Genomic DNA, 24,896 nt, shown 5'->3' on the forward strand with positions numbered 1-24,896 from the left:
TGCATCGATCCAAATCAGTACAGGAAAAGAAAATTCAAAATTGTGGCTCAAACGCGCGACCCATTAAATGTATTTCTAGCTAAACTTTGATGATCCGAGTGTCTTGGTTGCACCAGTTGCAAATTAAACGCATGAGGCCAAATATAAGACAACAAATCAATAGTGGAAAGATTGATTTCTCAATTCTGAGGAATTAAAAATATTGAAAGTAGTAGTTGACCAAGCCATTCTGCAGTAATTTTCAAGAAATTAAAGTGTTAATTTTACGAAGGAGTTTAATTATGTGTTCATGCATGTTTAATTACATCTCGATCATCAGTTTGTACGTGGGACAGATTGTGCTGAAACTGCAACCAAATTCATGTTTGATTTCCTGTCTTCTTCCATGAAACTTCGTTCAATTAATAATCAAGAATGCAAAGCACCGGCACGGCGAGGTATCTAATGGTTGACGAACAAATAAATTAAAATAATTTAAGACTTGTTTAGTTATCTTCTGATCGATGAAGAAGACGTCAATATATTGCAATTAATTGCGCTGAATAGTTGAACATGTAGTGTGAATAGTTGAAACGAAGACATTTTGTTTTAGGGCATGCATGCAGATCAATTGTTTCGTGACGCGGTGACTACTTCGCGGAAAGAAATGGAGACAGACGCATTAATCTTAGAATTGGATTGTTTCGGTGAACAACCTTCTTTAACCCTGTTTTCAGCTTCTATAAATTGGAGGGTTGTATAGACTGAAATCATCATAAACGTTTAGGATTAATGAAAGAAAGAGAAGAATGTGGGGGTCATCATGTCGCAGGAGAGATGGCGCGCGCGCAGTATCCTGCTCGCTTTTTAATTTCATGGCGCGTGCCATCTCTTCTCTGACACGATGGCCCTTCAAATTCTTTATGCTCTCCATTTCTCCAATTTAATTTCTTAGGTGTTGAATTCCTCTCTCTCTCTCTCTCTCTCTCTCTGTTTGTTCACTGTGACAATACTTCAGTTTTAGCATCAAGCATCAACTCCAGCTGCAAAGAGATAGAGGTAGTATATATTCTTCAACATATTATCAGTTTACGCAAAAGTAGTTTTATTCCATGGATCAGTTTCTGAATCTGAGAATTATATCACCTGCTAAAACCTTCAAAGTCTTCAACTTTAGCTTATTCTAATATGTCAAGTGTACAAAGAATAGGAATGATACATAACGTAGCTGCTTCTCTATAAACTGCAAATGATGACTTACTACTTTTAATTTGTATTTTAGTCGATAATTAATTAGTCATAGATAGTACTAATCATCATCGCAATATCGTCTCAAATTTCAGAATATAAAACAAGAAATATAGTTCATCTGGAGAACCGTCAATGGATCGGGTCCGGGGTTCAGGATATGCCGACAGGGTGGACCTGTCCCAAACCGATCATGATCATTAATCGGTTCTATAAAATAGACCCGGAACCGAATCATTATATCAATTCAGATATTGGGTCATAAATTAACCACAACTGAACCGAAACCTCCTGCGTATATAATTAATTTGGTCGGTTCAATTTCGGTTCTATCAACTAGACCTAGACTCAACCCATTTACTGCTCTAGCTAGGTGTTGCCGTGGAGCAACCACAAGTTCTAGATATTGAAACGTAGGCCCTAGTTCGGGTGGCCAACTACAGCTAGAGGTGATCATGGTGGGTGGGGCCGGACTGGGTTTTGGGTTGGACCGAAAATGATCACCCCTAACTACAACCACTCCGTTCTAGATATCATCTTGCATTTTCTTTTTTTGTAATTCATTCATTAGTAATTAGTAATTCTTACTAATTAATGCATGTGATCGAGTATAGCTGAAACTGTATAATTATCCTCTCATCATCAGATGTGATCCATGTTCTCTCTATATCATTCCACCGATATATTCATATAGGAGAGAGGACAGAGATGCATGTGATGGGCCATGCATGGATTGAACAGTCATGGATATCGATCCATGACTGGATCACCATGTTACGTACTGGTCCAAAGTGCCCCAGTCAAGGATGGATAGGATTGAGAAGATTGGTTAAAGCAGATGGTAATAGAGGTAATTTAATTGAAGTAGATTTCTGAGAATTGAACAGATTAAAAACAATTTTAATTACAATGGTCCAACCCATCCGGTCTGGTCCAACTCTGCCCTTGCAAGCAGTCTAGCTGGAAGTGCTAGCAGGGCAAATAAAGGTGAATTTAATTGACGCAAGCACTAGAGTTGGTCAGCAACATGGTCAAGCATCTTTCTTCCTTCACCAGCTACTATAAATTATATTCCCCTTGGTTTCTGGGATTTTTCAACCTCAAAATTTTAAATTTGCTCACGAGATTGCAAAGAAAGCTGTCCTTTGGCTCTGTTTTCTGTCTGTTATTTTTGGTTGCAGGGAGAAAGAACACGTGGCGTGGCCCCAAGGTCTGGAAAGATAGAATCATGAATTACTGTACAAAAGTCAGGCATGTAATTCCTGCAACTCCTAAGTCCCAAAATTGCATAGACCCGTTGTTGGGGGGGAGATAAGCAGAAGAAGCTTTACAAAAGAAGCACCCAGAAACCATGACCATCCTCCCAAGTCCCAATCAATCCGGGACAGCTAAACCAGAACAACAACTTAAGGAGAGAACTTGGATTCATTTATATCAACAAAATACACTAGATAGAAAGCCAGCAGCTCTGTTTCCCTCCCTAAAAATATGCACGAAAGAAATTTCGTCAAAAAAACGACAAAAGCTTAATGTCTACAAGCAGACCTTCCTCGGCCAAGAGAAAAGATGGTTCGGAGAGATAATAGCAAACTGGGAGTGATTGAACACAAATTCTAGTTAGCCCCCTTTTCTCTTGCTTCACGCAGCCCGAACTTGATGGCTGGAAGCTCATGATATAAGACCCCAACTGGGGGAACCGCAGCAGCAAAAGCCCCATAAGATCTCCCATCTGAATCTGAATCTCTAGTAATATAACTAGCACTTGAATTTAGTTCTTTTATATATGCCAATACTTCAGAGATTGTTCAGATTCTGCTAAATTAAAACAAAGCAAGCATGAAAATATAAACAACAAATAGGTAGTGAGACTGACTTGATTATTATTCGAGGACAACTTATATTTAAAGCTACAGAGTAAATTAAAGGGTTTACTGCCAAAGGGCGACCCGTGCCAGAAAGAATCTCATCTTTGATGGAGGACTTGTTTCTTATTCATGGTTAGACTCACTATTTTCTTAACCTGAGTACCCTTACAAGACATAATGAGGCAAAGAGAACTTACAATACTGACCTATTCCACAAAACCCAATTCCATTTAAATACAAAACAACAACGCTGTTACCTTTACAAATTACAAATCAAACACAATTTTACTGGTTTGCATGGCTCTGTAAATTGGGATCAATTACCATTAACCGGCTACAACCAACTAGAAGAGTCGAACACTTAACCCTAGCTCTATCAAATTCTGAGTTTACTGAAAAACCCATCCGAGCAACTTCTTTCAGAAGACATTTCACAAGTAGATTATATTTTTTAACAGGGAGTCCGTCGACGCTGAATTTTGAATAGTAAACTCATACAAGGGTCACTTGTAGAATTATTTATTTTCTGCTAATCAGATATATTGGTGTATGATTTGATCCAGGGATTATGAACAGAAACTGCATATTCATCTATTTTAAACATATATGATGGACTTAGAGATTGAATTTAATAGATTAAGTAAATCCCAAAATTTCCATACCGTAACCTACAAATCCCTGTCTAACCGAAATATAAGAAAAGATAAAGGAAACTAGTATCAGAATGTAACAACTGTATAACAACGAGATTCCTGACGCTGACAATTAAGCAATCCCTAATTAAGATGATCGCTAATACCACTCTTATCCTTTTTCCCGTTCTCTGCTAGGACATTTCTCAAGCACTTCGATTAATTCCTGAAGAAATGCCGTGGCCTTGTCTGCAAGAGCGTCGGTTGTCTTGGGCATCAGCTGCTCTGCAACGTCGCCCGGAGTTATCTGCTTCTCCTCCAACAGCTGTTGCACGGTCTCGAACAGTGGGTGTGCATCGATATTTAGATCATTTTTGGCAAGCACCATGAATGCCTCGAAGCTGCAATAAGATAGCTCGATGTGCATGTCCATACGTCCTTTCCTTATAAGCGCCGGGTCAAGCTTGTCTACGTGATTGGTGGTGAACACGATGATCCTCTCCCCTCCACTCGACGACCACAGACCGTTGATGAAGTTCAGGAGGCCAGAGAGAGTCACCTTACTATCTTCATTCTTCGTTTTCTTAGTTTTCCGATCCCCACCATCTTTCTAATCCTTGAGTTTTCGATCACCGGATAAGTCAAGCGAGCAATCAATATCTTCAATTACTACAATGGACTTACTGGTGGTTTCAACTAGCAGACTACGTAGATGGGTGTTGGACTTGACTGCCGTCAATTCGAGATCATAGACGTCGTAGTCCAACAAATTGGCGATGGCGGCAATCATCGTGGACTTCCCTGTGGCAGGAGGACCGTTAAGAAGGTATCCTCGCTTCCAGGCCTTACCAATCTTGGCGTAGTAGTCCTTGCTCTGACTGAACGTGACAAGATCATCCATGATTTCTTTCTTCTTCTTCGCCTCCATAGCGAAGGTATCGAACGTGGCCGGGTGCTTGAAGACGACGCTCGTCCAACCATCGTCCCCAACATTCATAGAATTTGGTGTAGAGCTTCCGCTGACGGTTCTTGGCTTCTATGGCACAGCAGGTCTCCATAATGTGGTGCATGTAGGGGTTCAAGTGGGAGCGGTACCTACGCTCAAAGGTTAAGACGTAGTATCTCTTCTCGTTGCCGCCGACAGGTGCGCAACCACTTCGCTGACCTTTGACGGTGTAGCTGTAGTAGCACCACGTGAAGGCAACGCCGTTGAAGACGTCGGTGATTTCCTCGTAGTCATCCATGCTGAGGGCAACCTTTTTGCTGCTACTGTCAGTGTAGGCTCTGAGCTTGCAAGACTTCTCAGAGGTGGGGACGGAGAGATAGGTCTCGACGGAGGAGTATGCTTTGTTACGGTAGTATACATTACGAGATTGCTCGGGGATGTTAATCTGAATGTGGGGGAATAGCTTGGATTTAATCTTCGATATCAGTCGCTGTATGGGAGATAGATTGATAAACTGGGAAGCCATGCCCATAAGAACAGGAGAGTCGCCAATGATGAATCCGATCCATGAGAACTGCCAAACATCCTGGATTATATTTTCTTACGGAATACACTAAAATTTGATACAACGCAAGAGAGTAAATCGATTAACTCGCTCCCAAATTTTAAACAAGACGATTAATACAGTGAGGAGAAACAGAGACAGAGAGACATGTTTAAAATAGAAAAGAGGTTCATTGTGGAACAGTTAGTTAGTGGAAGACACGGATTTGGAAATTAGTTTCCGAATTCAACAAGGAAGAATGGAACTGTGGACTGTGGATCGATGCAATATAGAAACTATACTTGTTAGTGCAGTGGAAGTGGAAAGCGTACACGGATTTGTAGTCAGTGCCGGGGATTTGGAAATTCTTGTTAGTGCTTGGTGTCTGAACTCTGAGCGCCGATTCTCCGAACTCCGAATCCAATAAGGAATTAATGAAGAGTCGGTGCGTGGATGGATTTGGAAATACATTGTTGTACTGTAGCGGAGCGCCGCATCAATCTCATAAGAACTTAAGAAGTGCTAATCAAACGGTTTTCATCGAAGGAGGGACGACACCACGAATCCACGATCCCAGTGCCACGTAAATCCACGGTCCTGTCTTTACACGCTCGAAGGTGAGGTGGGTTCAAATTAGGAATACAGCAAAGGATCCCCGCCAAATCTGATGTGAGAACTGAGCCAACTCGCCAACTCGAAGTGGTCTCCGTCTATCCGAATTCGGAAGAAACTGATGATCCGAATCCGATTTGATAACCGACGGATTAAAGAGGACGACTGAATTCGAATTTGATATGGCACTCAAATATTCAAATTTGATTTGAAGTCGACCAATTAATTTGAATATCCGAAGTTTGACTCGGATCTAATTGAATTATTTTACCATTTTACCCCTTCATCGTAGTCAAGACAAATAAAGCGTATTTAAATAATCTTGTGTGTATGTTAATACTAATAATTGATTTAAATATTTATAAATCAAATCAGGCTACGTGCTTATATCAGTCTCATGTTCAAATCCAGAATTACTGGATGGCCCGAATTGAATTTGATTATATCGAGTCTGAAATATGAAATCGGACTTTCGGATGCCGTTCCACCAAGATCACTTCATGGATCTTCAACCTGAAACCCAACACATTGCTTACGGTGACAGCTCCACCCTTTAAATGCCGTTAGTTGTTTGCTGTTTAAAGATCTGAGATACCATGCTCTTTTCTCAGATTTAGGTGGAGTTCATGAATGGATATCACTTACCCCATCTTCCAGATATACCAACACTTGAATGGGACTAACTTATACCTTTTAATAGTGACTTTTATGACTAAAATGGTCATTGTTTTATTTACCTGGGAAATAAAAGAATATAAATAAATATACTTCACTTTCGGAACAACTAAAAATGGGGCTGAGGATTTTTGGAAGTGGAAAAAACAAAACTAGGTTTTCAATAGTCGAGATTTGAATGGGTTGAGATTTTGTCAAATTTTGAATGGGCCTGGCCCAAAGGCCCGAGCCCAAAGCAGTGTAAAATGCAAACTCGGGCCAACCTGAGTGAGTTGCACCCCTAGTGAAGATTGTAAACATGATAATTGCGTGTACTCTCAAGTCTCAAGGAAAATTCCTCATTTGTACTGGTGCAAAAGTGTGAATGCACTTCTCCACTAGGCCAAGTAGTAACGTTACTTAAATTTGCATTCATCCACCATCTTTTTCTCTTCATGTTTGGCAGTAAAAACCGCACATTCTCCCTTCCCATCAGCACGGCAGCAGCATTTCATAACATTAATCAATGCCTGAAGATCAACGATTACAAACAAAAATCTTTTTGGTTTTGGTTCTTTTATATATATTCATGGGAGAGTATAAGAAACAAGGACTCAGCAGATCGGCAGCACCAGGTGAATGCTTTCAGTACCATATCTCACATTATTCTAGCAGAAGAGTAGCAGTTCCCTTACTCTGCCTTGTTGCTGCCAATCAACTTGAGAGCCCCTGAGATCAAGTTTATAACCTTTACCTGATCACGATGGCAATGCCATGCATCCAATGTGATGTGAACTAATAGGCTGGCACCAGATGTATTTCCTCAACTGAGCTCATATTACTTGCACTGCCTTGGCCGGAAATTATCATCTGATAACAGAGAGACGACTAGAGTTTCCAGCCTTTTTGCACCGGAACCGGGTCTGAGGACTGTGGAATTCCCCACAACCAAGCATGGGTCACTCCCATTTTTCCTGCTCCCCATGCACCATCCACCTGGAACAAGCATGCCTGGGCCTCGGGACAAAAGCTCAGCATCTATCTTGTCGAGGACTGGGTCATCTCTGTGGAACTTTCTAGCAAATGGGGCATTGCTTTCTATCATCCTTGACATGTCATTGAGGGTAAGGTGATGGGGATGCTGCTTGGGGGGATTGTCCCATGATATGAAATGCAGGTCACTGTTAACAGTGGTATTACGGAACTCCGGAGCATTACAGATGACAGTATGAAAGTAGCCTTCTGGGGAGGATATGAAGTTTGCATAGTACATGAGGACAGTCCGTGGTAGGTTATCCCATCCCCATATGCAGAAATCAATAAAGGGCCGAGAAAGTGCCATCCAGGCAGAGCCTGTCATAGAAAACATGAAAAGCCCAAGTCATTACAAGGCAGACTCATGGATCAAGGTAAGCATTAAACAATTCAATAGAACATCTACAACATGAAACTGGTGAATTTTATGCTCCCCGTGCTTCTCCTTTAATTCCTTCAACTTGTTTAAATGTGGGACAACATAACCATTCAAAACAACCAGGAACAACAAAGCTTTTCCCATACGCTCCGTTTGAGAAGAGCACAAATGGAGCCTGTGTAGGAGCTCTGCATATATGTATTTGTACTGAACAAATTTGTATTTGTACTCTTCCCAAATGGAGCCATGATAACTTAAACCACATGTTTAAATATGGGAAACCACTACTTGTATAGTTGTAATAACCATGATCACCGACACTGAACCAATTTTTCATGCTATTGCTTGTTCCAGTGCACTGCAAAATTCAAAGTTAATGTACCATTCAAGCTGATCAATAACAGAAAAACCACCACAAAAGTAACCAAATTCATTTTATTTCTTTTTCCAGGGAGCTAAATAGGATGCTATCGGAACAAAGCTATCATGGTTTCAACACAAAGAATATCCCTTTACAATGGCTTAAAAGTTCAAGCTATAAAAATCTTTTTTCTTCAATTTAAGAAAATTGGCATCTTCTGTACAGAATAATGGAGGAGCATCTTGTTCATCAAAATGACCTCATTATATAGAAAGACCATGGTTAGCGGGGTGCGGGGAACCCACAGGAGAAATTTGGAATTGTTTAAGTTGATCAAAAAGAGGTGCAGGTCAGAACTATAGACATCCAAGGCTATAGACTGCTTGTTTCCATAAACGTAGGAGGTTGTAGTCTATTATATTAAGGTTACTACATGTTCTTATTTCTAGCTGTCCCAACAAGAAAGCACCGGAGCAAGTCTGACACTATTGAGACATCAATCAACCAAATGTTGGCTGCCTATGTCAACTTGGACACAAGTAAATGCAGGGGTGGTCATTCCTAGCTAACCTGGTCCATCCACCTGCAAATTTCCAGGCCTGGGCATAGGTTTGCTCTCTGGACCTGGCCACTAGGGGTGTCAATTGGACTGGATTTGGTCCAATTCGATCCAGTCCAATGTGAGTTCATTATAAATGGACCAGGTCCAATCCAATCCGATGAATGTTTTGGACCAATTTGGACCGGTCCAATTCAATGTCTGGACCATCCAATCTGTTCAAATTCATTTTGATTTAGATTGGTTTCAACCCAAACCCGGTCCATTGACACATATATTCTTATCTTATAACAATGGACCAGATATTGGCTTAATCCAACCCAATCCAATATAATTTTGTTACGGACGGACCAGGTCCAATCCAATCTAATAAATATTTTGGACCAGATTGGTCCAATCCAATATGTCTTGTTGGTCCATCCAAATTGATTTTGAACTGGACGGGGTCCAATCCAAAACCAATCCATTGATTCCCTTACTGGCCACATGATACTGGCTCAAGAATAAGGCATCTATATCCTAATTTGGAAGGATTTTCAACAACACTTAGAGTTCGTTATGCCATAGGTCAGTAGCATCTACACCATAATTTAGGATGACACAAACCCAAAGATCAACAATCAAGGATCAAATTCCTGATCTCATCATTACAAAATTAAGTAATTCAGCAACCGCACATGGTCCACTTACAAAACTAAAGAGATCATACAGAAAGGAATCCATTATAACAGTCATGATCATTAAGCTTTTAGGTAGGCCGATTAAAGGAAGTTTTGGATCCAAAATCAATCTTCAGGGAGGTCAAACACTAATGGTGGAGAACTAAAGATTTTTGTCTGTTTGTCTGTTTCTTCTTTTTTTCCTTCGATAAACCATTTATTTTTATTCTTAAATTCAAGGCAATGGACTTTTCCTTAAGATTAACCTCGTAAAAGTTACTTTTGCTTCTACTTTTTCACAACAAAACTAGAGATAAATATAGAGTCCATAACTTGCCCCTTTCCCCCTTTAAGTTGCAATCCAAAACAATCATATTCTCCATGAAACAAATGTTGTTGCTAATATTTAATGTATTTCAAATCATATTTCAACCTACTAAACAGGGAAAATCAAACACTAGTATTGGGTGGGTTAAAAGGACAGCAAAGGATTGGCAGACACTAGTAAAACAGGGAGTTGATAGGCCTTCACCATTTTGGGCAAAACTATAGCTGGCTGTGTTAAAACAGATGGGAGATGATCCTTGTAATCTGGGACCTTTGTATTTTGCTATACTCTGGACTGCAGAAAAAATCCTCTTTTACTGATCAAAAAAAAAAAAAATCAAACACACTAGTACATACATAATAGAAATGATAGATATATCTCATAAGATGGATATCATGATGTTTTATTTAATTATTTATTTTTGGATCAACCATAATAGATGGAAAAATTCCTTAAATGTCAAGAAATTGGAAGAACAAATTGCTTCCAATTATGAGCCCAACTAAAGGAAGCTAAGGAACCAGTACAGGCAACTAATCTAAAACATAAAAAAGGCTTAGATATTTTAAGATATATAGTATTGGTGCCTTACAATTTAACCTGTTTTTCTTTAATACTATAGCCAATATTCTTTAAGAATCTATTTTGCTAATTGAAAATGTATCCATACCTTGGGAACTATAAAGTACTATTGATGAAGGAAGATTTGGCCCGACCTCTCTATTACGTGACACGTGGCAGAAACAACAGCTCGGCAAAAGGGGCCAAGCCTAGGCGGGAACAAGGGGACACGAGCGGACTGAACTCCCTACCGGGGGCTCGAACTCACCCTTTGTAACAGCTCGGGATACACTTCGCCGAATTGACCCACCTTGTAACAGCTCGGGATACACTTCGTCGAACTGACCTTGTAACAGCTCGGGTTATACTTCGCCGAACTGACCCTTGTAACAACTCGGGATACACTTCGCCGAACTGACCCTTGTAACAGCTCGGGATACACTTCGCCGAACTGACCCACCTTATAACAGCTCGGGATACACTTCGCCGAACTGACCCACCTTGTAACAGCTCGGGATACACTTCGCCGAACTGACCCACCTTGTAACAGCTCGGGATACACTTCGCCAAACTGACCTGCCCTATAGATACCTCCGAGCTCAAGACCACCTCGCTCAGCACTTCGCATCACTTGGCACCAAAACCAAACAAGTCGTACCACGCCTGACACTAACGAAGTTCGTGCCCAAAGGCACCGCGCCTGACTGACTTGGGATCTGACGTTTGGCGGCAGCACCCTAAACGGCCACCTGCCACCGCCACTGACACCGCCATCTCCAGTTAGATGACGGTTAGGCAGTGACGGTTCTGTCTCAGCAGAAAGGACGACGACCGAATTGACAAGCACAAGGGTAATCATACCTGACTTGACAAGGGCCCCGGGATGAGTGCACGAAGTGATTATAAGAGCCCCCTGCCCCCCGACAACAGAGGTATGCAAACTTTGCGCTATCTGGTATTACCTTGCTTTTGAAGGATTCTAACTTGAGCTTCGAAGCCTCTACACCGGGTTCCCCCCGGAGCTTCCCCATCTCCGTTTCAGGTTCCCTGCTACCCCGTTCGGAAGCAAGGCAACGGACAGCTAAGACCGGCCGGATCGCGCTCCATCAATTGGCGTCGTCTGTGGGAAAACGCTTCAAAAAGCCTCCCTCCAAACTTCGATAACCCCTTTTCTTCAAAAAAAAAAAACCAACACTCATGGCCTCCTCCAGCAACACCGGACGTGGCACGGAGACAAACGCCACCGGGGAGCAACTTCAAGTCCCCGTAGTGTGCGTTGGACAGTTCACCATCCCCCTTTCGGCGGATGGGATCCCCAGCTTGAACGCGCCACAAGCAGTGGCACCCGTAAACCCTCCTACCACAAGCATCCCCTTTCCTCTCCCCATTGAGACAACCTTCACTGAACCGACTGCCGTCCGCCTGGCAGCTACCCAAATGCAACAGTTCCAGCAGCACCAGCTTCACCAGCACCAAGTACTGCACAACATCTCCCAGTATCACTATCAACAGCAGTTCCCCCAACTGCCACTGAACCAACCACTACTTCCGCCTCGCCACCTCGCTCCGAGGCCGGTCAAGGCCTCCCCGCAGGATGGGCGCCCCCACCAGGCGAAGGCCTCCCGGCCCCAGAACCACCCCAACAGCCAGGCCTCGTCCCCAGGCCGAAGAGAGAAAAATGTCATCCCCACCTCGCAACCCGCAGGTGGGTCGGGAACCTCGCCCGCGAGGTCGGCACCCCGGTGCTCCAAGCCCGAGCTCCCGCTCACCGAAAACCGATTCAGCGCCCTGGCAGCAGACTACCAGCATTCCGGGCCCATCGAGCTCGGTAACACGGAGGCCAGCAGCGCCAGCACAAGGCCCGCTCAACGGCGAAGGCGCCGGCGAAGTCGCCGAGCCGCTACCCGTGCCTTGTCGGAATTCAGAGGCAAAGACACGAGCTCGGACGAGGTAGGGGCTGCCCCGGTTCTCTCGGTTCCTTCCCCCCTCGCATCGGAACTCCTGGCGGTCCCCTTACCCAGAGACTTCAAGCTCCCACCTCTGGACAAGTACGACGGGTCCTTCGACCCCAACGACCACGTTGACGCCTTTCAGTCCCAAATGCACCTCACCAGGGCCAGCGAATCGTGCATGTGCGTGGCCTTTACCACCACCCTCAGGGGGGTAGCCCGCACTTGGTACAGGAACCTGGCCCCCGGGTCGATAAAGTGTTGGGCCCAGTTCGTGCAAGTCTTCACCACACACTTCGTCACTAGCCAACAATGCCCCAGAACAGAGGAAAGCATCTTCGGAGTAGTCCAAAGAGAAGGAGAATCCATCCTGGGCTACATCAAGCGATTCAACGAAGCATGCTTGCAGATCCCGCGGTTGGACCCTGCAGTACAGCTCGCGGCGGCCAAAAGAGGGGTGACGCACAAAGAATTCAAATGGCACATGGTGGCCAACTAGCCCGCAACCGTGGCCGAATTCCTCAAACTCGCGGATAAGTTCATGAGGACAGAGGAAGAAATCAATCAACGAACCAAGGGCGGGAACGAGAAAAAAAGAGAGAAGGTGAGCTCTCGAACCCGGTGAATATAAAAAACCCGACCCGGGAGCCGAAGCCGAACTAGTCGTTCTGGGCACCCCTAGCTGTTTGGACGGACTACACGCCGTTAAACACGAGGCGGACGGAGATCTTAATGACGATCAAAGACGCCCCCGTTAAGTGGCCACCTCGCCTAAAGGGAAATCCGAACGAGAGAAATAAGAATTTGTATTGTAGTTTCCATGGAGACCATGGTCATAGCACCGAACAGTGTAATAACCTCCGGGACGAGATAGAGGGGCTCATTCGTCGCGGATGCTTGAGAAACTTTGTACAGCACAACAATAATAACAATAAGGCTGGTCGGCAAGGGGAGCACGAAAAAGATGCCCCCGAGAGCTTCCATCGGAGCTTCCATCGAGGACCCCCTACGAGCCGAACTGATGAGTTTTTTACTTCAAAATTTAGATATTTTTGCCTGGTCCGCGGCCGACATGCCCAGCATTAGCCCCGGACTGATAACTCACAAACTTAATACTGACCCTGTAGTCAGACCCGTTAGACAGAAGAAATGCAACTTAGCCCCAGAACGCTGGAGAGCGGTCGACGAGGAGGTCGAGAAGCTCCTCGCAGCAAACTTCATAAGGGAAGTCCATTATCCGAGCTGGGTGGCCAACCCGGTGTTGGTAAAAAAGGCAAGCGGCAAGTGGCGCATGTGCGTCGACTATACCGACCTGAACCGATCTTGCCCGAAAGATTGCTTCCCCCTCCCCAAAATTGACCGCCTAGTGGACGCGATCTCAGGAAACGAGTTGCTAAACTTCCTGGACGCCTACTCGGGCTACAACCAAGTTAGGATGGACCCATCCGATGAGGAAAAAACCAGCTTCATAATCGAGTTCGGCCTGTATTGCTACAAGGTCATGCCCTTCGGACTAAAAAATGCCGGGGCGACTTTCCAAAGGCTTGTAAATAGGCTATTTCGACCCCTGATTGGTACGAAGATAGAGTGCTATGCAGACAACATGGTCGTCAAGACTCAGTTTTCACAAGAATTAATACAAGACTTAGATTCTGTTTTCCAAATCCTACGTCAGTTTAGCATGAAGTTGAACCCCAACAAGTGTGTCTTCGGTGTCACATCGGGCAAGTTCCTAGGGTACATTGTCAATCGGCGCGGTATTGAGGCCAACCCGGACAAAATAAAAGCCATTCTAGATATGAGACCACCTCGGAAAGTAAAAGAGGTTCAGAGGCTAAATGGCCGCATAGCCGCTCTAAGCCGCTTCTTGTCCAAGTCAGCAGACCGCTGCCTACCCTTCTTCAAGGCAATCAAAGGCAAAGGGTTCGACTGGACCCAGGACTGCCAGTTCGCGTTCAACGAACTAAAAGGTTACCTCGCTAGTATGTCGACCTTAGCCCGGCCCGAAGTGGGCGAGGTCTTAGAACTGTACCTCTCGACAAGCGACGAGGCGGTCAATTCGGTACTATTAAAAGAAACAGACTAGGTCCAGCGACCCATCTATTATGTTAGTAAAATTTTGCAGGGAGCAAAGGCAAAGTACCCGGAGATAGAAAAACTAGCATACGCCCTAGTAATAGCAGCTCGGAAACTCCGCCCATACTTCCAGGCTCACACCGTCATCATCCTGACTGACAAGCCTCTTAGACAAGTTTTACTCAAACCCAATGTTTCCGGTCGACTGAAGAAATGAGCCATCGAACTCAGCGAGTACGACTTCCAGTACAAACCGAGAACCGCTATCAAGGCCCAAGCTTTGGCAGATTTTATCGCCGAGTGCACTTTCAGCCACGAAGCCCCACAGGTCGAGCCCGAGGTCCCCAGTTCGGGCGAACCCGGAGCTCCTGAGCCCATAGAGTCCGAACCCCGTGAAGTAGCAGCCAGTGTGGCATCTCTCTTGGTTAGGCGAAGCGCGAACTGGGATGAGGAGCCCTGGATCCTTCACGTGGATGGTTCCTCGAACCGGCAAGGCAACGGAGCTGGAATAGTCTTGTGTGGCCCGAGCGGCACAAAATTAGAATACGCACTACGCTTTGAGTTCGCGACATCCAACAACGAGGCAGAGTACGAAGCACTGATCGCCGGGCTGGACCTAGCGCAAAAGGTAAAGGCAAAACACTTGGTCATCTGCAGCGGTTCTCAGCTTGTGGTGAACCAAGTTACCGACGAGTACGAAGCACGCGATCTCTCCATGATCGCATATTTGGCCAAAGTAAAAGAAGCCCTGCTCAACTTCCAGTCACACATCATCAGGCAAATCCCGAGGTCAGAAAACACTGAGGCCGACGCCCTGTCCCAGTTAGCCAGTACAAGTCACAACAATATGAGAACCCTCGGCCTAGTATTCTCGGGGGGACAGAGGAGGTTGCTCCCGTCTTGGAGGCAGAGCCGAGCTGGATCGATCCACTCGCGAGCTTCTTGATAGACGGAACCCTCCCTGCAGAACGCAATGCGGCCAAGAGGGTGCAGCGCCAGGCAGCCAAATACGTCATAATAGACGAACGGTTATACCAACGGTCGTACACGCTCCCCTATTTGCGTTGCCTGCGACCTACCGAAGCCGAGTTCGTACTCCGCGACACTCATGAAGGCCTATGCGGCGGACACTTGGGGGGCAGAGCACTCGCCCAAAAGGCACTTCGACAAGGATACTACTGGCCAACGATGAAGGCAGAAGCTGTCGAGCTCGTCAGAAAATGCGACAAGTGTCAGAAGCACGCCAATATCCACCATCAACCTGCCTCCGACCTCAAATACCTCGCCAGCCCGTGGCCCTTTGCACAATGGGGCATCGACCTACTAGGGCCATTCCCACCAGCAACAGGCGGAAGAAAATTCTTAGTTGTTGCAGTAGATTACTTTACGAAGTGGATAGAAGCCGAACCTCTGGCAACTGTTACGGCTCGAAACATACAGAACTTCTTTTGGAAGAACATAGTATGTCGGTTCGGGTTACCTCGGGTACTAGTCTCCGACAACGGCAAACAATTCGAGGATATCAAGTTCCAAGAGTGGTGCCAGAACATGGGGATTCGGCAAAATTTCACGTCAGTCGCGCACCCACAGGCAAACGGTCAGACGGAAGTAATGAACAGAACCATCTTGCGCGAACTGAAAGCACGTCTGGATCGAGCTAAGGGATTGTTGGCCGAAGAGCTACCAAGTGTCTTATGGGCTCACCGAACTACCGAAAAAGCAGCCATGGGAGAAACCCCCTTCAACCTCACCTACAACACTGAAGCAGTGATCCCGACGGAAATCGAAATACCAACGTTGCGATTAGAAACATACGACGATCGGACAAACGGAGACGAGTTACGTACCAACCTCGACCTACTGGACGAGGTAAGGGACCTCACGCACATCCGAATAGCGGCATACCAGCAGCAGGTAGCTCGCTACTACAATAGCAGAGTAAAGCAACGAAGCTTCCGAGTCGGCGACCTGGTCCTTCGTAAGATTATGGTGCCCGAACCCGGCATGGGCAAGCTTGGACCTAATTGGGAAGGGCCCTATAAAGTAAAAAGAGCGCTCGAGGGCGCATACGAACTCGAAACCTTGGAAGGCAAACGAGTACCTCGAGCGTAGAACATCGTGAACTTAAGGCGATACTACCTATAAACCACCAAGCGAAGTGGACGAAATCAGGTCCTATGTGCCACGAGGCAAGCCAAGAGGAACTTCGGCGTAGACAAACAAAGAAGAGCATATTATCAGCTCGGCAAAAAACCAGTTCGCGGCATAAAAGACCGCAGAAATTTAATAACCCGGACAGTGGCAGACAAAGAAACAGTTCGGGGAAGATGAGCAAGGGGAAAAAGACATACTCCATTGCAAGAAACAGTACATTAGCAAAAAAAAAAAAATTTTACATGCCCGGAGCCACTTCTTCGCCATCGGAAGGCACTTCAACAACACCCGAAGGCCCTGCCTCTCCTTCAGAGTCCGGCTCGCCATCGGCAGCATTGGCCATCTCCTGAGCTATACGCGAAGTGGATATGGCACTTACATCGAGGTCGGGGTACGTATTCCGGATCATCCACCGGCTCAACTTGAACCCCCTCCTGTAAGAGTCCACCATCATATCGTCAAAACGTGGAGAGGCAATGTAGTCTTCAACTGCCTTCTTCTTGGCGTCTTCAATGCCTTGGGAAAAAATCTGTGTTCTCTCCCTGATGTCCTCTTGAAGATATTCGACTTGATGCTGCAAATCCAACTTCAAGTCCGCCATATGCTTGACAACTACCCCCATGGCCTCGGCGTCACACTGAGACCTCGCCTGCCTGGCCATCGCGACGCGAGCAGCCTCTTCAGCAGCGTAAGCAGCCGCCTCAGCAGCCCGGGTATTTGCCTCTGCAACACGGAAAGCCTCTTCAGCAGCATGAGCTGCAGCCTCAGCAGCTCGCGCCTGTCGCGAGCTCCTCTCCACTTGGGCCGCCAAGGCATGAATTGAAGAATTCACCTACCAAAAGAAACAAGTGAGTAAATAACAGCAGAAGCAACATAATAAAAAAGGAAGACGGAATCTAACTTACCACCATGGCATGTGTTACGGCGCGGCAAGCAACCTGATTCAAGGGAAGATCGGTCCACGCCGCGACCTCCTCAGGGAAAGTAGCGTCCCTACTCTTCTGAAGAGCGTAGTTCGGCGTCAACACACTCCTAAACTCCCCTTGAGCTCCCGAGCCTGAGGGCCCAACCCACGTATGAGCAGACCCAGAGTGAGCAGGAGCACTTGAGTATGCAGGAGCGCCCGTATGAGTGGTCTCAGCGTAAGGCGCCCCGACAGTTTCGTGCACCGGTGGAGTCACTTCGGGCTCCCTGGGCAGATCCTCCGACGTATGGTCTGGAACTTGGGGCTCCTCATCCAGGGGCAGCTCGGTACAAGTTCGCTTGGCAACCCGCTTCCTCCTCTTCATACCTTGGAACAAACGCCCCCCACGAGTTCTCTCCGCGTCCATGACACCTGTAGAAACGAATTCGACATCAGAAAAAACGAAAAGAACAGAGCAAGCAAGAACCGCATAGCTAGAAACCTACCCAAACTCATGCCGACTGCAATAAGCTTGGCCTCCGTTAAGTAGTGGTGGCACTTTAAGCCTTGTCGCACCCATTGCCGGAGGCCCTTAACCGTCTCTTTATCGAGAGTCACGCTTAAATCGGGAGCGGCCTCACCCCACCCAGTCTGAAAAGGCCATCCTTGTGCACTTCGCACGCCGAAGTAGTCCCGCTTCCACGCCGGGACCTTGTTAGGAAGATCGTGCAGAAGCTTAAAACCCTGGCGAGGAGAAAGGTAATACGCCCGTCTCCCCCAAGGAAGAGAACCCGCCTGTCTCTTGAGCATCAAGATAGAGGAGAATATCTCTAAGTCCAAGGGGAAGTTCTGCTCGCAAAAAAGGGAAACTGTCCCCACCAGGTTCCAAATAGAGTTCGGATGAAGCTGGCCAATGGTGACACCGAAGTGGTTTATGACTTCGACGAGAAGGGGATGGAAAGGAAGTCGCAACCCCGCAGCGAGCTGCTCTCGAAAAATCACGATCTCGTCAGGACCGTGTTCCCAAGGAAAGCTACCCGAAGGAATAAAATATGTGTACCTCCCAGGAAGATTGTAAGACAGAAGTATGGATTGAAGCCCCTCAGGCGTCATGGTCGAAGGACCAAACCTGTCTAGCATCCGACCTCGGCAGGAGGTAGACGCCAAACTGCCCGAAGCGACTCGGCCTACTGGTTCATAGTCCTCAAGCTCCACCTCAGGATCACTAAGGCAATCTGGGGACACGGCTCGGTTGGTGGAACCTACGTCGGCCCTACTCGAAGAATCGTCTGAGCTATCAAAGCTAGACATTGGGGAAAAGATGGATTCAAGAAAGTACTCACCGGAAAGTTTGAAGAACAAGCCAAAGAACCGTGAAGACTGTATAACCAGCCTTGACGCGAGCTGGAAAAGACTTGGACGCGAGCTGAAAGGTTGGACGCGAACTCAGTAGACAAACTGCAGAAGTGACAAACCAACCGGGGTCCCCCACTATTTATAGCTACAGTAACCAAGAATCGACCGTGCAGACCGAAGACGATCCGACGGCCCACGTTCTTATCGACCGCACAACCCTTAAGGTCGAGACGTGATTGGCGCACGTCTTTCCAAAAAAAGCGAAACGTCAGCGCACGTCCTTTTGAAACCGACGCGCTTCGACACGCGTCTTTTCCGAAACTGACGCGCCACACGTCTCCCTGACAGTCGCCCGCGCACGTAAAGCAGTGGCATGCCTTTTTGAAATGACCCGCTATCACGTCCCAGCGGCGCGGATTGGTTTGAAATTTAAAACGCGCGCTATCACAACCACCAGCGTTCTTGAGTAAGCACGTTTTCAGCCTTCTCGGAAACCGAAAGAACCCTAGCAAAAGCATCTCGCGCAGTGAAGGTTCGAAGGACGGGACAAATCCACCTGCTACCTCGCGAAACTCCCCGCACCATGGCAAGACCCCCGGCGCAAGGAGTGGGGGGCAATTGATGAAGGAAGATTTGGCCCGACCTCTCTATTACGTGACACGTGGCAGAAACAACAACTCAGCAAAAGGGGCCAAGCCTAGGCGGGAACAAGGGGACACGAGCGGACTGAACTCCCTACCGGGGGCCCGAACTCACCCTTTGTAACAGCTCGGGATACACTTCGCCGAACTGACCCACCTTGTAACAGCTCGGGATACACTTCGCCGAACTGACCCTTGTAACAGCTCGGGATACACTTCGCCGAACTGACCCTTGTAACAACTCGGGATACACTTCGCCGAACTGACCCTTGTAACAGCTCGGGATACACTTCGCCGAACTGACCCACCTTGTAACAGCTCAGGATACACTTCGCCGAACTGACCCACCTTGTAACAGCTCGGGATACACTTCGTCGAACTGACCCACCTTGTAACAGCTCGGGATACACTTCGCTAAACTGACCTGCCCTATAGATACCTCCAAGTTCAAGACCGCCTCGCTCAGCACTTCGCATCACTTGGCACCAAAACCAAACAAGTCGTACCACGCCTGACACTAAGGAAGTTCGTGCCCAAAGGCGTCGCGCCTAACTAACTTGGGATCTGACGTTTGGCGACAGCACCCTAAACGGCCACCTGCCACCGCCACTGACACCGTCATCTCTAGTTAGATGACGGTTAGGCAGTGACGGTTCTGTCTCAGCAGAAAGGACGACGGCCGAATTGACAAGCACAAGGGTAATCATACCTGACTTGACAAGGGCCCCGGGACGAGTGCACGAAGTGATTATAAGAGCCCCCTGCCCCCCAACAACAGAGGTATGCAAACTCTGCGCTATTTGGTATTACCTTGCTTTTGAAGGATTCTAACTTGAGCTTCGGAGCCTCTACACCGGGTTCCCCCCGGAGCTTCCCCATCTCCGTTTCAGGTTCCCTGCTACCCCGTTCGGAAGCAAGGCAGCGGACAGCTAAGACCGGCCGGATCGCGCTCCATCAACTATCATATTGATAAAAAAAAAAAAACTATAAAGTACTATCACATGAACTTGAAAACAAAGAAATATATTTACATGACAAACCATTCAATTTAAGTTCAGTGAAAGTCTGTGGTATTATATTTTATCAAATTTCATCAATGATTAGGACGGATTATATATATCTTGAACAATGCAGAGCAACCACAAGAGCAATTGCATTTCTCAGCCATCTGTGCTGCTGGGACTTCATACTTCTGACACTAGGGAGGCCTAATCAGTGCATATGCCATTTCTTTTCCTGAATAGGAAAGACATTCGCATTACAAGTCAAAAATCATCTTATCAATGTCCCCATGTTCAACAATTTCCTAATGTAAACTACATTTTTTACTGACCTCTTCAAGCTCCAAATCTACTGATAGGAGTCCCCAGGTCCCCAGATGTACTTCCGTTTCTATTTCTATTTACTTCAAATCCAATATTGGCATGAAATGGTTGGCCAAGAATAAAAAAGGGCAGCCCAGTGCACAAGACTCTTACCAATGCAGGGTCTGGGGAGGGACAGATGCATGCAGCCTTATCCCTGCAGGTACACGGAGAGGTTGTTTCCAAGTAGTTGGGCAAAGAATGTAAAATTAAATTAAGGATGCAGGTAATGGTAGACCATCTTAAAATTTCTCTTTGTGTTTTTGCAAGACTCCTTTTCTACAGTATTGGTTGGTTCATGGCTATGATATTTCAGCTTGCGCCCAGTGAGGTTATCTACTACCAATCACACCAAGGTATCATGCATTTCTTCAATAAGTGGAGCCAAGAAACCGTATCCAATAGTTCCCATTAAAAGTAACAAGCTGTGACTATGGTCATGCCCAACTCTGCCACATAACATCAAGAACCATTATGACTGGAAAACACCTAAAGGATCTTGAAGGTACTTTTTTCTTGCTTTTGACACTTTGCAGGTCAACACAGCATAACCACATTGTGGTTTATGTGTGATTCCAGCACAAGTTTCTGGTACTAACTGTAAGATCCCAAGTAAGAGACCAATGAATCTGAGACTCTTGTTATTTTGGGTCTATGCCTAGATGTTGGACTTCATATATAATCAGAATAATACCACACACCAGAGAATAAACAGACATATATGTTTTACTGCACCAAAATATGTTATAAATACACCTCTAGTGCTTGTCTACAAGATTCTCAAAGGCATTGCTTCTCTTTGACAATGAACAAGTATCCAATTCACTTGGCTTCTTTCAAATGATAAACAAGAATCAAACCATTGATTTCCATCAGTTACTGCTTTATTCTGGTAGAAATTTCACTTTCAATTCCAAGCTTGATAATTCAGAGGCCATTGATTGTGAAGGGGTAATAGGGAAACTTTGTTTTTTATTAATAGTGGAAATAACAAATCAGTATAAAGTGATGAAAAGCACATAGATTCCATTTCAAGAATATTTCTCTAATTTATGATGCAACACAATATTTCTCATAAACAATCCATGCCCCCTTGTTCATAAACTCAAGGTAGTTTACAGGAAGGCTCCTCTAAGTATATCATCATACCAATATCTAAAAGGTGAAAAAATACATTCTTCCGGATGGTTTTCAAATTATTAATGAAATACTTTACACTTTTACTTCAAAAAGATTTTCAAATAAAGACCATTGTCATATATTGTCAATAAGGTTCAAAAGCAGTTTATGCTTCACCAAAATAAAGTTCTTTATTCACCTTTCAAGCGATGCAAGCTTACTAATGCAATATTAATTGTAAGACATAATATTGTATATGCAGAAGTTTAGTTAAACAAATATCAAGAAATGAGGGTAGTTTATATATGTTCATGAAACAGATTATAAGTATTGCAAATAATAATATTAGATTAGCTCCACATGATACTGGACTTTGGCCATACTAAACCTATTACCATGGAAGTAGTTGCAGGAAAGATACTTCAGTACGTTATAGAATTCCTATTATTCTTCCATAACTTGCATTCTTTGCAAGAGTAGTGAAATTTTCTACTTCCTCCTCAGGTTCTATTTTTGTTTCAACAAATTTCTGCTTAAGTTTGGATTCCGCAAGCCTTCAAACAAAATTACGATATTCTCTGATTTCCAAGATATGCATTTTGTGCGAATGTTAAAGAATGTAGCTCCTATTCCTATTAAAAGTAATAAGTTGAAATCTATGAGATGCATATTTATATTACTTGTTCTAGATTATTCCTTTTGTTATTAATTCATGTCTATTTTATATCCCCATTTGGGGAAAAAAGGATCGCCTGTCAGTGATTTTCAAAGATTTCATTGCCTATTACATGTGAAAAAGAAAAACACAAGGACTTGAGCATTATTACTTTAAGTTCTTCATTTTCACAGACAACAAAAGAATTAGTTCCGCTGGAGTATATAACGTGGAGGAAAAAGATGTAAATTTTCAAGACACCAAAATGAAGCCTTTATCCTCATGGAATATGGAACAAGAAGACTGATGAAATGGTGATTTGAGAATGGCAGAACAGAGGAAGAAAGAGCAAAAAAAGAAGGGAAAGAAAGAAAAGAGAAAGTACCTGCAATTACAATGAATTACAAGTGAAAATCAAAACAAAAATAAACAAGTTACAGCATCGAACCTGTAAAGAGTTTGAAGGCAGTTGGAACGCTTCGTCTCTGGGTAACCCAGAAAACATCAGCTTTCTTCGTCATATAAAGCCCAGGATCTATGATAATTGGCTTTGCTCGTTGAAACCTAAGCAAGAACCACGCCCAACTTAAACAGACATCCAGGCAAAAACAGCTTTTTTTTTTTTTTTACGGTAAAGAAAATGAAGGGAGATTCACTTACTCTTTCCACCCAATATCACTCGTATGGTCGATGAAATTGAGATCCCGTGGCAAATGAGAAAATGTGTGCAACAGATCTAACCACTCGAAAGAAGAAATGTATAAACCAAAACTCGTTTATCAGAAAATGCAAAAAATAACAAAATGAAAACCAAAACCCTTAAAAAGGAAAGGAATCCAAGAACAACAGACCATCCTGAGTAACGAGGGGGTAATCAGAGGCACTGAGATTGATGAACCAATCCCAGTCGCCTCCCTTCTTCAACAAGATGGCAGCGGCGTGTAGAGTGTTGGCCACCATGGTAGGGCCCCTGTAAGTGACGAGATTAGCTTTGGTAATCATCCACACATTGCCGACAGAGGAGAAGACGGGATGATTCTTAATGTAGTCGTGGAGATCGAGACGTTCCTGGGAAGAGGATTCGAGGTCTAGATGAACGACGTAGCGGTTGAAAGGATGGTAGAGAGCTTGGAGGGTACGCTTGAGCATTTCACCGTCGCCGACTGAGCCAGAGATGAGGTAGGCGAGGCGAGGTGGGGGAGGGAGGGAGGAGACTGGCAAAGGATGGAGCTTGGACTCGATGAAGATAGAGTCGGAGACAGTGGAGGAGTGGTAAAGTGGTAAGAACAGAAGTCCATCTGAAGATGTTAAGGTGGTAAGGAATAGAAGGAAGAGCGAGACTAAAGAGCCAATGGCCAAGGGGAAGATCCATTTTCTCTCCATGTTTGGTGATTGCCTCATGTGCAGATAATTCTTCAATCTCTTCATTTCATTCTTCTCGTTCCTTTTCCCGTTGTGTTAGGGAGAGAAGACGAACTGAGAGAGAAATAGTGCTTGTTGAAATGGTTTTGGGTATCCCTCTGATCTCCTTTTAAGTTGGTATTTAGCTAGCTTTTCTGGGGTTGAAATGAGAAATCAGAAGTTGATCTGAGCCTGAGAGAAGAGACAACCAGAGAAAGCGAGCAAAGAGCAAAGAGAACTGGGTTCTGTCACTTTTTTGAATTTCTCTTTCTTTCTTCGATTTTAATTGGAAATTAAGAAAATACAAGAAATGGAGGAATTCGTGGTCTATCTGTCTCTCTTTACCTCTCCGCTCTCTGGCTCTCTTTCTTAGAGAGAGAGAGAGAGAGAGAGATATGCAGCTGCGGCTGTATAAAGAAGACTGAAGAGGTTCTGTGTGTTGGAACGGAGACATTAGTTACAAGAAAGTTAATGATAATTAATTAATAAGTAAAAATAACAAAGAATTAATTAAAGTAATAACCATGTACCAGAATTCAAAAAAAAAGATACATTCATACATAGAGCTTTCCAAGAAGCAACTCGCTCCGAGAGCGATGAAGAGCTTTCACGGGGCGGCTTTTGGCTTTACGTGTTTAGTGAAGAAAAAATTCGGAAAGGTGGCTTTTTTATAGGGCCTATTTGGTAAATTTTTTTTAGAAGATCTTTTTGTAGTTCTGATAGATATATTGATCTTTTGACATAAGATCTGGGCAGTCCGAAGACCGCTTGGCAGATGCACGACTTTCTGTGTATCGTTTTGGGTCTTTTCATATAAGATTAAAACGTGAAAGACGTGAAAAGCTTTATTTGAAGCTTCCTGAAATTAGCCAAAAATGGGCTTTACATGTCTTTTCAATGCTGCATCTTTTGACA

At 44.9% G+C, this 24,896-nt stretch overlaps 2 protein-coding genes and 1 pseudogene across 2 annotated transcripts; all 3 read right to left on the minus strand.

Moving 5' to 3' along the window:
• Positions 1 to 3,843: 3,843 nt before the first annotated feature.
• On the minus strand, positions 3,844 to 5,261 carry LOC148863016 (AAA-ATPase At3g28580 pseudogene; annotated as a pseudogene).
• Positions 5,262 to 6,879: 1,618 nt separating this feature from the next.
• LOC148863017 (beta-glucuronosyltransferase GlcAT14B-like) lies at positions 6,880 to 24,579 on the minus strand. The gene is made up of 4 exons (XM_088977922.1): positions 23,432 to 24,579; positions 23,241 to 23,316; positions 23,029 to 23,144; positions 6,880 to 7,833 (listed from the first exon to the last, which is right to left on the minus strand). Exons 1-4 carry the CDS (start codon positions 24,006 to 24,008, stop codon positions 7,319 to 7,321), a joined length of 1,284 nt encoding a protein of 427 aa, XP_088834048.1. The 5' UTR covers positions 24,009 to 24,579; the 3' UTR covers positions 6,880 to 7,318.
• LOC148863018 (uncharacterized) lies at positions 16,722 to 17,997 on the minus strand. The gene is made up of 2 exons (XM_088977923.1): positions 17,447 to 17,997; positions 16,722 to 17,373 (listed from the first exon to the last, which is right to left on the minus strand). Exons 1-2 carry the CDS (start codon positions 17,870 to 17,872, stop codon positions 16,780 to 16,782), a joined length of 1,020 nt encoding a protein of 339 aa, XP_088834049.1. The 5' UTR covers positions 17,873 to 17,997; the 3' UTR covers positions 16,722 to 16,779.
• Positions 24,580 to 24,896: the final 317 nt, after the last annotated feature.

The sequence above is a fragment of the Nelumbo lutea genome, chromosome 3 (assembly GCF_056320005.1).
Source record: "Nelumbo lutea isolate HS-2025 chromosome 3, American lotus-T2T, whole genome shotgun sequence".
Taxonomy (NCBI): domain Eukaryota; kingdom Viridiplantae; phylum Streptophyta; class Magnoliopsida; order Proteales; family Nelumbonaceae; genus Nelumbo; species Nelumbo lutea.